At 37.9% G+C, this 11,841-nt stretch overlaps 2 protein-coding genes across 3 annotated transcripts; one reads left to right on the top strand and one right to left on the bottom strand.

Moving 5' to 3' along the window:
* Positions 1 to 45: 45 nt before the first annotated feature.
* On the bottom strand, positions 46 to 3,539 carry LOC122990941 (serine/threonine-protein phosphatase 2A catalytic subunit alpha isoform-like). 2 transcript variants are annotated; one of them, XM_044364517.1, is made up of 7 exons: positions 3,027 to 3,539; positions 2,312 to 2,521; positions 2,036 to 2,209; positions 1,865 to 1,954; positions 1,450 to 1,611; positions 1,221 to 1,339; positions 46 to 844 (listed from the first exon to the last, which is right to left on the bottom strand). In XM_044364517.1, exons 1-7 carry the CDS (start codon positions 3,126 to 3,128, stop codon positions 772 to 774), a joined length of 930 nt encoding a protein of 309 aa, XP_044220452.1. In that variant the 5' UTR covers positions 3,129 to 3,539; the 3' UTR covers positions 46 to 771. The 2 variants fall into 2 exon arrangements, with proteins under 2 accessions (XP_044220452.1, XP_044220454.1); XM_044364519.1 differs by lacking the exon at positions 3,027 to 3,539 and adding an exon at positions 2,701 to 3,018.
* Positions 3,540 to 7,494: 3,955 nt separating this feature from the next.
* atp5po (ATP synthase peripheral stalk subunit OSCP) lies at positions 7,495 to 11,685 on the top strand. Its single transcript, XM_044364521.1, has 7 exons — positions 7,495 to 7,594; positions 7,874 to 7,924; positions 8,027 to 8,137; positions 9,462 to 9,591; positions 10,908 to 11,020; positions 11,169 to 11,255; positions 11,411 to 11,685. Exons 1-7 carry the CDS (start codon positions 7,568 to 7,570, stop codon positions 11,519 to 11,521), a joined length of 630 nt encoding a protein of 209 aa, XP_044220456.1. The 5' UTR covers positions 7,495 to 7,567; the 3' UTR covers positions 11,522 to 11,685.
* Positions 11,686 to 11,841: the final 156 nt, after the last annotated feature.

Here is an 11,841-nt window from a genome sequence, read left to right on the forward strand (position 1 = left end):
GAGCTGTGGCCAGTAAAGCTAAAAAATGTACCTGTTAGAAATAAATGACGAAGCAACTTCAGACTTTATTTTGTATAGTTGTGGCTGCAAAACAGCAAGTTACTTTTACCACTGATGTCATTTGTACCAATATTGCCTACTTAAATTAATAACATTAACTCCCAGTAGAGACAGCAGAGCAAAAAGAGAGCTACTTACACTGTAACAGGGTATAAAAAACAACGCAGTCTGTCAGTGCCATGTGATAAAAATCAAATACAAAAGTGCAAAGAGAACATTCCCGACATCTAACCCTAATCATCTCACTTCACAAAATAAACTGTTGTTGCGCTTTAGTTACAAAAAGAAAATAAGTTCACATTGTATTTACTGCAACCTTTGATTTGAGGCCATGCCAAGTGAAAGATGCAGCTTATATACTGTATATAGCAACACACTCTGGTCATCATTGATGCCCTATCACAAAGATCACTTACATTTAGTTGTTATTCTCAGCATTAGTTCATTCATTTTTCCTGACAAACCAGCAGGTATTTGTGAAGGTATTGTTCATAGTAGCAATCATTTCTAGCAATAAAAACATCATGCACAGAGAGAAAAAGGTTGTAAGGGTGGTGGTATTAGCTAGTTAATATAGTTTCCATTTCATTGTGATTATGGCACACATTTTTTTGGTCCATGGGGTTATGAATGCTTCTTTTCTCAAGCCTCCGTGCGGCCTGTTGCCATCCTCACCAGCTCCGCTCAACACCCTCCCACGTGCGGAGATCTTTACAGGAAATAGTCGGGAGTACGCCGCGTCACGTGGGGCTCCCCTCTGCGTGGTGCAGGGTCAAACTGTAGGCTGAAACAACGAGAGAGAAGGACTACACATCAACTTGGATTTTCAGATTTTTTTTTTAAGGACAAATGTCCTTAATAGAAACAAACAAGAAATTGTCTTTAAGAATCAGATTCAGATTTATTGCCCAGTAAGTTTTCACATACAAGGAACTTGTCTTGGTGTAGTGGTGCATAACAATCAAAAATGTAAGGTAAGAGAAAAAAAGTGTCTATACAAAGGGAGAAAAATAGAACTACCACAAAAGATAGGTGGTATAAATATATAAATAAAATTTTAGGATGAAGAAGTAAAAAATATGTTGTGTGTGAAGAGAGCTGTAGAATACTATATGTACGTGTCAAACACAATTTAATTCATATTTTAAAAGATTACTTACAAGGAGTATTTCAATGTGTCGTCAAGCTCCATGATTGCTGCCTGGTTTCCACAACGATAACAATAGTTTGGTGCGCTGAAGATCGTCACTACATTTCGGTCATGGCACCAATTATAGCCCTAAATGACAAGATTTGTTAACTCTTTTAAATTTGCAACATGTTATGTACTGTAGTAGCTGTATCTTGGTGCCTCCAAGAAAAAAAAAAAGTTCTGCTTTCAGCAGGTACCTCCATCACCAGCTGGTGGGCTCTTGAGACCAAAGTTAGGCCGTTTGCATGATTGAAAGTCTCAGAGATGTCCTGCCCGAAGGTGTAACCAGCACCACGGGGGGAGATGCCCCAACCACCACGGTCATCTGGGTCTGACCATAACAAGTCACACATTGGACCCTGAAACATGCAGGAAAGCAGCGTTGTTACGCTTAAAATCTACATATATATATACAGAACTTTACAGTATGAGAAAATGTCACATATTGTAAAATTACAGATTTTAGGATGTAATATGGAAATCTGCAGAATGTGCAAGCTTAGCAGGATAAGTTATGTTGTAAACAGTTGGCAAAAGTTGGAGCACCATTGCTGGTACATAATCCTTAATAGAAATCTGTAAACATCTGAATGCTTTGACAGTAAAGTCTACCTCATGAGGAACCTCCTGTAAGCGATCCAGCGCTCTGATGTGTTCCAGGGTGTCTATTGAAGGGGACAACCCTCCATGTAGGCAGAAAATCTGAACAAAAAGAAAGAGAAAATAAATCACATGTATCTGTGCTTCACATGGTACATCACACAATGTACTACATCGTCTCACCTGGTTATCTACCAGTGCAGTGAGGGGCAGATAGTCAAACAGATCTGTGAAGTACTTCCAAACATTGGCATTTCCATATTTCCTCAAGCACTCGTCGTAGAAGCCGTACACTTGTGTGATCTGTCTGCTCTCGTGGTTCCCTCTGAGAATTGTGATTCGCTCACGAAACCTCACCTGCAAAGAAAAATGAATTTACAAACCACATGCCCCGCTCCAAATCTATATCTGAAATTTCCTTGGCATCTAGATTAATATTAAAGCATCAGTTTTTTTTACCTTAAGAGAAACCAGGAGCGTAACTGTCTCCACAGAGTAGTAGCCTCTGTCAACATAGTCTCCCATGAAGAGGTAGTTGGTGTCTGGAGACTTCCCACCTATCTTAAACAGCTCCATTAAGTCATGAAACTGACCATGAACATCTCCACAGACGGTCACCGGACATCTCACCTCCTGCACATTGGATTCCTTCGTCAGGATCTCCTTAGCCTTAGAGGGAGGGGTACCAAAAAAAACAAAAAAAAAACACAGGATGAGGCTGGTAAACAGGTAACACAGTGTGGTGCAGTGTAGGAGCGCACAATGAACATGTGTTGTAAACAAGTCTGTCAGAGCCAAACACTGAATATTTATCCAGTTTCAGATTGTGGAGGATACTTGATTATTACATGCTGTTGATGTGCCGGTGCACTCTAGTGCTGAAGAGGTACCAAGGGTGGGCGTAGCTAGGGAAAACATATTCTCAGGCATCCCCCTCCATCTTCTTGGCGAGTGGTTTCCCTTTTAGCAATGTACTGCGTGCAGCTGCAGCCAAATGGTGTGCTCCAAAGCAAGGCCACACATGCATTGGCTGACGTTAGTGCAGCAAATACATGTACTGATCCCGACAAACCATGCGACATAACATGTAACGCTCTGCTAGCTGCATCCTAACGTTAGAGAGCGGATGATGGGTACACTAATAGCTTGCCTGCCCTCCTGGCGCAGAGCTTACCTTTTCGCAGAGTACTTTGACCTGATTTTCTGATAGCTGTTTGCACTCATTCAGTTGTTCAATCCATCCGTCCAACTCCTTGGTGAATGACTTGTCGTCCATGCCTAATTTGCCGTCAGCTAGCGAGCCGACCAGCTTTAAAATCCCTCAGGAAAAACCTCTCTCGCTATATATCGTTACGTTTTGATGGCCCGACTACGCTAAGTTACGTCCTCGCGGGCTCTTCTCTGGTCATTCGCAGCAGTGTGCGTGTGTGCGCGCGCTCCGCCAAAAACGAATGCGTCAACTGTCGTGCGTCCCTGCAGTTTGGTTGGTGGGGACTAAAGTGTTTTAACTAGTTCACATGATATATAAATGATGTACTTCTCATCGTTTAACGACCAAGGTCAAGCAGTTACTTTTTTAGTATCGTTTGAATAGTGTAATTTCTGATTTATCTGCCCCCTTCTGGATGAAACAGGGCAAAGTCAGGACCAACAGACATAAAAAAAACATCACCCAAAAATAAAACAAGACATTCATTGGTTAGCTACCGTTGGTCGGTAAGTAGCTAAACTGTAGCCCACAAAATATATACATTTTGTCCTACAACGATAACATAGTAGGCTTTGGTTGGGGTCAGTTGAGTTGGGTTGGCTTGATGCTCATGAAAAAAACAAAATAAACTACTACAATGTGATTTAGTGGGCCTAATTTATACAACACTAGTTTTAAAGATAATTTGCTATAAAATCAGAGCCAGCAACGTTAATTTACGAAGGAAGATCAAAGAGGAAATCTGAATCGTCTTTATTTTCCAAATGTATTTAAAGATAATGTGCTTACATAGGCTACAGTTCAAAGAAAAGTTATCTAAAACAGTAATTTATTATGGCATTAACTTAGCTAAAAGTACGGAAGACGAGACGGCCGTGCTTACAATTATTTTTTAAATGCCTTTATCTCAACATCACGAGTTATTTATCTCGTTATCTCGAGAAAACGAGCTTGCTAATAGACCCTTCATCCACCAGGACCACCAGGTTGAGAGGTCATATTTTCTCGGATGTTGAAAACTATGTATTCTTCATTTTCAAGCCACATGGATATGCTATGTTTACTTGACAACATAAGTGAGAATGCATGAATGAGTTATCCATTTCATGTGAACAATAATTCAAAACCTCAGGATATTAAATAAATCAGCATAACCATAACCATTCACTGCATAGTGTACTCCATTGGCTATCATAATGGTCCAGTTTATACCACTAACACTTTCATATCAATAATAATAAACCTAATGAAAATATAACAATGCATACAGTGTTTCCCCTAGGTTGACAGCGTTGGAGCGGGGGGATGTTGTCATATGGGAGGGGGGCATATGAAAAACTCAAGACAGAGACTCATCAACCAGACATTTCTCTGTTCTCTGTTAAACAGCGGCTGAGATTGACACTAAAATTCCACCTTAAAAGTCAGTCCACCTTCAGTGAGCCAGGTCAAGTTAAGCTAACGCGTAGTTGCTAACTCCGGGGCTAACCCCCTTCGATAGCTGAGTACTTTCTTTATCTGGAGGAGATGCAGCATTTATGAACTGACAAACAGCCTGTACTGTACATTTACTGTCAGATCGACAACTTATTGCTAAACTTTTCCTCAGCTCCGCTCACATTCATGTCATGTTTCTGCCGCTCACCTTCTGCGCTCGCACAACTACACACGCACATTTACACACACACACACACACACACACACACACACACACACACACACACACACACACACACACACACACACACACACACACACACACGCACTGCCTTATTCCTTAACGGAGCTACGCTACTCTTGTACCTTTCACGTAGATGTCCTTTGAAGAACGAAGAGAGGGAGGATGACTAAATCCACAATAACGTAGGGTGTTATTGTGCTTGCACAGTGTGCGAGTGATAATCATGAGTCGCTCGTTTATATTAATGATTGTCTGAAATTTTAGCAGCGGCGTTGCTAAATAAATATAGGGGAAACACTTATTATCTTTTCATGGAGACACACATCAGTCTAAGTATTTTTTTAGTATCAGAGATTCTGCTTTGTAGTCTGACTTCTGGCTATAGGACAGTGTAGTAGTGAGATGTGCCACCGCCGAGTGCATCTCTTCAGACTTCTTCCATGATTTCTCTTTTGTGACAGCAATTGTGTAATAACTATTATGAGTGCACTATTATAGATGTAGCATTGGTTCAACATAATGGTCAATGCATGGAGGAATGACATGCATTATCCTGTGACCTCGAAATAACAACGCTTGTTTTCTCAAGATAACGAAACAACTAACTTGTGATCTCGAGCCTCTTGCCTCTTTTGGGTCATTGTTTTGGTTTTATATCCCACAAATACAGTAGATTGTATGGTGTCCCCAGCAGCAGGTAAACATAAAAAAGCTCTGATGAAACAACTGTATGCTACTTGCCAAACACCAATTGGCTGACAGACAAAGTTAGAAGGTATTTTGTGCCAAAAGTCAAACCTGTAGTAACATTCAGATTGTCTCTGGAGTTGGTGGAGACTATAATTAGCTAAAGGAGACAGAATATTGGACTGCATCCATCAGGTGGCCAAACACATTAACAAATTAAGCTAATGGTGATATTATGTGTTGGTTGGATGTGTAAATATGATTTTTTTCTGTCAGCACACTGTCCGTAACATTTTCAAAAGGTGATGATATTTGATGTATGTGCCTTCTCAGTTTATTGTGGACTTCTGGCCCCAAGGCACCCAAAAAATAATAAAAAATAATGCAGCTATAAAGAAAAATATTCTTACTGATTTATGACTATTTTATTAAAACGATATAGTAGTCGTATGAACAACATAGTAGCTAAAATAATCATGAAAATGTAAAATAATAGGCTTTTTTCACAGAATACATTTTACATGTCACAGTAGGAAAATCACAGGTGTAAATAATAAAAAATAATGATGGCTGAATTCCATGTAGCTGTTTCATTTAAGGTCCTGTTATTGTGTGTATTGCCTCACTGTCATGCTGCTATGGTTTAATTGACTTCTTCTACAAGTCAAAGTGTCTGCTGTGAAAAAGCCTATTATTGATTCATTTAGTTGATTCAACTTTCTAAGACCACCTAATGGTACCACTCAAAAAATAAAATATTTTAGCGAACAGCAAATATATTAAGTTTTGCACCATTAGCAGTTAGCCAAGTGATTTATCTCAATAAAGCATAGCTCTACTGATTTGTCCATATAACTATATACCGGGTCAAATTTCATTTCACATTTCAGGACTAGCCCATTACTCAGTTTCATTTGTTCTAAATTAAGTCTTTGAAATTGGCTTCATTGAAGTTTCAATTGCTGTGTTTAAGTCTTGTGTACACTGTTGCTAGGCGACAGATAAAAATGGTCATCATCTTGTTCTCTTTATAAGAATGGTGAATGAGTTTATTTTTATATCACAGTTTCTGGCTTATTGATTTGAGTATAATATTTGGGAATGACTGAACAACTGAATAAATATAAAAAAAACAACCTCCATGGGTTCATATGTCACATGGTAGGCATTCAAGTTGTTGATGTTATAAGAACCAACCAAGTAGATAGGCAACAGACAAAAATTAAAATATTCTTGATCGATTTCAGAAATGTTGAATGATTTTGTGCTTTTGCATTTTAACAGCATGTTTTGACATAAGTAAAGAATACACAAGAAAACCTGGGGAAAAACAACTTTGGTAGCGGCCAACATATTTTAAAACATCAGTACACCTCATAATTAATGAGTTCTGAGCTATTGGAAACTTTCCATTTACAAAACTGTGTCAGTGGGTTATTCAAATTGGGCTAACACTGATGAGTGGATCAGATGAGATTAAGATTTAGTGTGTCGTCCAGACGTGTGTATGTGTTGTATAAAATTATAATTTGTACTATATATATTTTTACATGGCTCTTTGCATGGATCTACGATGAAGCATGAGACTAGTTTCCCAGTGGTGAAAATGAATTATCCAAAACAGTGAGTCTCTTCGATATCCAGCTAGTTTTAGAGCGTGGGTGGGATTGAACTGCCCCTCAGAAGAATTAATTCTTTATATCCATGTTTAAAAGTATTTTAAATTGAGATCTCATCCTGTCAGGATAAGCATATCTATTGCAAGGGGTTATTGTGCGTAAAACATTTCGTCAAGTGAGGTGGGCTCATGTCAAGTGGTAAAAAAAAAAGCAAAGTTCATCAGTCAGTAGTATACCATCATAAATGGGCTTTTAAGAAATGTTCCTCATTCAGATAGGAAATATAAATATAAATGTACTAAAATAAAAGAATAACGTTATTTATAAAGTTTTTGATGGCTCTTATTATTTTAATTTTTTTTTAGCGTTTTTAAACATTTGTGGTAGTTTAGATGGCCTCTCCCCCTCCGTACAGAATGTGCTACACTGGAAAAAACTACATTACCCATAGCTAGACGTCTTCCTGTCAGTTGCACATGCGCAGTCGTTTGTTCCACTCTGGACAGCTGTAGGAGAAAATGGCAGCACACATGCTAGGACAGCAGGTAAGACATTCAATGATTTTGGTGATTTTAATCCTTTTATAATAGTTCTGACTGAGTTTTTTATAGCGTAAGAACTTATCTAAGTGTTGTATGCTTTCTGGAGACCAAGAGGTAACGCTAAATGTCCAAAAACACTTACACAAGGCATTGCACTTGAATGACTGCTAATATGTTAGCCTGCTAGCTAACTGTCTTTAACGTCAACGGTGCAACGCTCAAGTTTATCCGCTCAAGTTCTGGTTTCTCAGTGTTGAAATAATGCTATTTCTGCTTGTCCAGGCCCGCCAGTTCAGCACGTCTGTGATCAGACCTGCAGCAAAGCTGATTAAGGTAAATAACGTCAGGCTGCACGGAACAAAACGGCGCCTCTGCAGTTCATTATATAAATGATTAGTGGTCGTTTAGGTCATGTGTTTGTATCTTTCCTTCTAGCCTCCCATCCAGGTGTATGGAGTGGAGGGCCGCTATGCCACTGCTCTTTTCTCAGCTGCCAGTAAGCAGAACAAACTGGACCAAGTGGAGCAGGAGCTGGGAAAAGTGTCTGTAAGTCAAAAAAAAAAAAAAAATCATACATAATTTAATGCAAGCACATATTTGTAGTTTAATGGTGTAGAGGCAAGACAGCTTTATTTATAGAGCACATTACATGACAAGAAAACTCAATGTGGTTTACATAAAAAAAATAGACATAAAAGCAATTAGCATATGCAATGCAGTGGTAGAAAAGAAATTAGTTGATGAAAAGATTAAATAAATAATAAAGAAACAACATATATTTATTCATACCACACTACAATACCTACATACACACATACTAGGTATAGCAAGGTCATACAGAGCACACATTTTCATAGGTTAAAGGCAAGGCAACTTTATTTACATAACACATTTCCTACCAGGGCAATTCAAAGTGCTCTACAGAAAATAAAAAAGAATATTGTAGCAGAACAGTTAAAGTTATTGGATAAAAAAATCCAATGTGAAGATAATAAAATAAAAAACAATCCAATGAAAATAAATTAAACATGTAAAACTGAGTGTTTACTATGCAAACACATGTAAAAGCATGATAAAAATTAAAACACAACTTTAAACGCATAAAAGCATGATGATGTAAACGCATAAAGCATTTAAAGTGACTGTGCTGAGATCACAGGTAGTAGTCAGTCAAAGACTTTGGAGAACAGGTTTTTATTCTGGTTTTAAATGAATCTACAGATGGGGCCTGTCTTATGTCGTCAGGAAGCTGATTCCAGTAACGGGCAGTAGGGTGACTAAAAGCTGCATCCCCCCTACTTAGTATTTATCTGAGGGACGAATCAACCGGTCCCTGATGATCTGAGGGGTCTAGTGGGTTCATAATGATTTAGCATTTCAGCAGTGTATTTAGGCCAAAGATGTTGACTGATTTTAAAAACAAGTGAAAAGATTTAGAAATGGATTCTGAAAATGATTAGAAGTCAATGCAGGGTTTTAATGGTGTGATGTGTACAACTTTTTTTGTTCTTGAACCACAAATACACACACACAAAAACACACTAATATTGTTCATAGGCCTGAGAAAATAGGAAGGTTTTGAGGTTAGCTCTAAATGTGGATGCAGTTTTTATAGATCACAGCTCATCAGGGCAGTGCATGATGAAGGTAGTTATTTTCCGCAACACTTTATCTCAAGACGATGTTGCTACAGGTGTGTTGCATGATATAATATAATAAAGAAGTCTAAAAGTACTCTATATCTAAGGAATGATCTTATCACTGTCCAAGTTAAAGTGTTTGTAAATCCAGGCCGTTTTAGCCAAATGTAGTTTTTCTTCTCACACATAAACTAAATTGCCTTATTTCTGTGTGCCATCTTTTTCCCCAGACCCTCATCAAGGACCCCAAGATTTCCACTATTGTAATGAATCCCCATGTGAAGCGCAGCCTCAAGCAGAAGACCTTCCATGATGCTCTTGCAAAGGCTAAAGTCTCCCCTATCACTGTCAACCTCATCAGTGAGTCATCAGTGATGTGGGCTAAGTGGTCTTTTTTGCTTCAATGCTTTGATTTGCTGATTATGGGGGTTTTCCTAATCATACATAAACAACCCATTTTTGGTGTTGTGAGTGAATGTAATAAGTTTGAGTCTTCAGTCTTAGGTAAACAGAGGTTACTGGAATTTAAATTGACCTACTAAGGTTTTCCCCAGTACTCACTCTTAGCATTAAAAGCGGTTTGTAAAATGAACAATAGTCCACCAACAGATTCAATATTAATGCTGTTAATCATTATACTGCACATAAAATCACAGGAATGACCATGTTTCCATGGTATATGTTTGCTCATTAGGATAAACATGCAAATAATTTACATTGTATAGGTTTGTTTTTTGTCAGGTGGCATGATGTCTACCAACATTTTAGTTATTTGGAAGTATCGCATTGGGAAAACTTAAACATGCAGTGTTTCAAAATGTATTTTTAACATAAATGTAACAGACTTGGTTCTGTCTCATATAGGTCTATTTTTATGATCTGTGCCAAATTAAATGTTTTACAAACATGTGTTGAATGGTATACACAAACCATTTCTGTTTTATGTGAAGTTTAATTCACAAAAAACATGTTTACTTGAATCCTTTATCTGGACAGTGTCCTTTTTTAAAAAAAAAAAAAAAAAGACAACTGGATGGATAGTTAAGCTCATGGAAACATATTGAAATAGGCAGCAGCTCTTGTGTCTTTCTTGGTTTCCTTTGACCTTTATGGAGGTCACGGGGAGCTAACAACCGTCAGACTTAATGGTCTGCAACCAAGCATTACTTGGCTGGTTAGTATTTTATTCATTCTGTAGACTCTTAGAATCTTTGGAAGGATTGTTTGAAACAATCCCCAGCACAAATATGAAAGAAGTCTGTTAAACAAGGTTTTCAGTTAATCAGGACAACTATGATTATGTGAAAACGACTCCTCAAATACAAATTATCTAGATTAAAATCAGTTCACCAACTGTTCAGTCCCACAATGGATTTTTCACTGCAGCATTACCACATAAGCTATGATTCAATCATCTTTTAAGTGCTGTGTGACCTTGGATCTGGTGTGAATATATTTTGAAGCTTTTGTTTAAAATTAAGACATAAAGTGAACACTTAAAGAGCCAGACAGGACAAAACCTTTTTAAAATATATATTTATTTTGAACTGATGTGAGTGACTGAGTATTATGCATTGAATAACGGCGTTTTCTCAAGTCAAGGTCATTTTGCAGAGGAAAAGAAATGGAGAAGTGGTGAATCTCACTCATGTGTATCTTGCCTTTTTGTTCTGCAGATGTTTTGGCTGACAATGGTCGCCTGACTCTTACTGGTGATGTTATCACTGCTTTTGGCAAGATGATGAGCGCACACCGTGGAGAGGTCATCTGCTCCGTCACTACTGCTCAGGTATGAAATGGGTGGACATGTATAGTATGATTGTTCATGCACATCCTCTTTGAATCACATATTACTTATTTTACTTCAAAGTTACAAATTACATGCTTTTTACTGTAGATACCCTGTAAATCACCCAATTAATATTTATTCATTTCAGCCTTTGGATGAAGCCAATCTTGCTGAACTGAAAGTTGCTCTCAAGGGCTTTCTTCAGAAGGGTGAAACCATCAAGCTGGAAACAAAGGTATAATTTTAATGTGTGATCACAGAATCATACAAATTACCTTTTTGGAAATTGTTGAGACTTCATCTTCAATGTAACTGAAGGTGATTAACAGAAAATAAAGTAATAATTTTGAGAGTCGTTTGTAATTTCAACTGTTTTATCCTCTTCAACAGTCGGATTCTTCAATCCTGGGTGGCATGATCGTCAGTATCGGCGACAAGTATGTGGACATGTCCACAAAAACAAAGATTCAGAAGCTGACCAAGCTCATCAGGGAAACCTAAGTCCTGTGGACTTAATCTTGCAAAAGATTGGAGATGAGCATCGGGAGAAATGCTGATTAAATGTATATTGCTACCTGGCACTGCAGTTGCTCCATAAATCCAGCGTCTGTGCTTAAGTTCATTTGGATGTTAATAAAAACTCTACAAATAAAAAAGGAAAATGCCCCATTGTTGTGATTGTGACAGTTGTTGGCACATATTTTTCTAACAATGACCTGTGGTGGTGATGTAGATACATTGTTTATTAAACAGAGTAATCAGAGAGAGGTTCTCATAAATGATGTAATTGTTTAGTTGCAGTAAAATATTATAATCTTGGT

Source organism: Thunnus albacares, chromosome 10, assembly GCF_914725855.1.
Source record: "Thunnus albacares chromosome 10, fThuAlb1.1, whole genome shotgun sequence".
In the NCBI taxonomy this organism is placed as follows: domain Eukaryota; kingdom Metazoa; phylum Chordata; class Actinopteri; order Scombriformes; family Scombridae; genus Thunnus; species Thunnus albacares.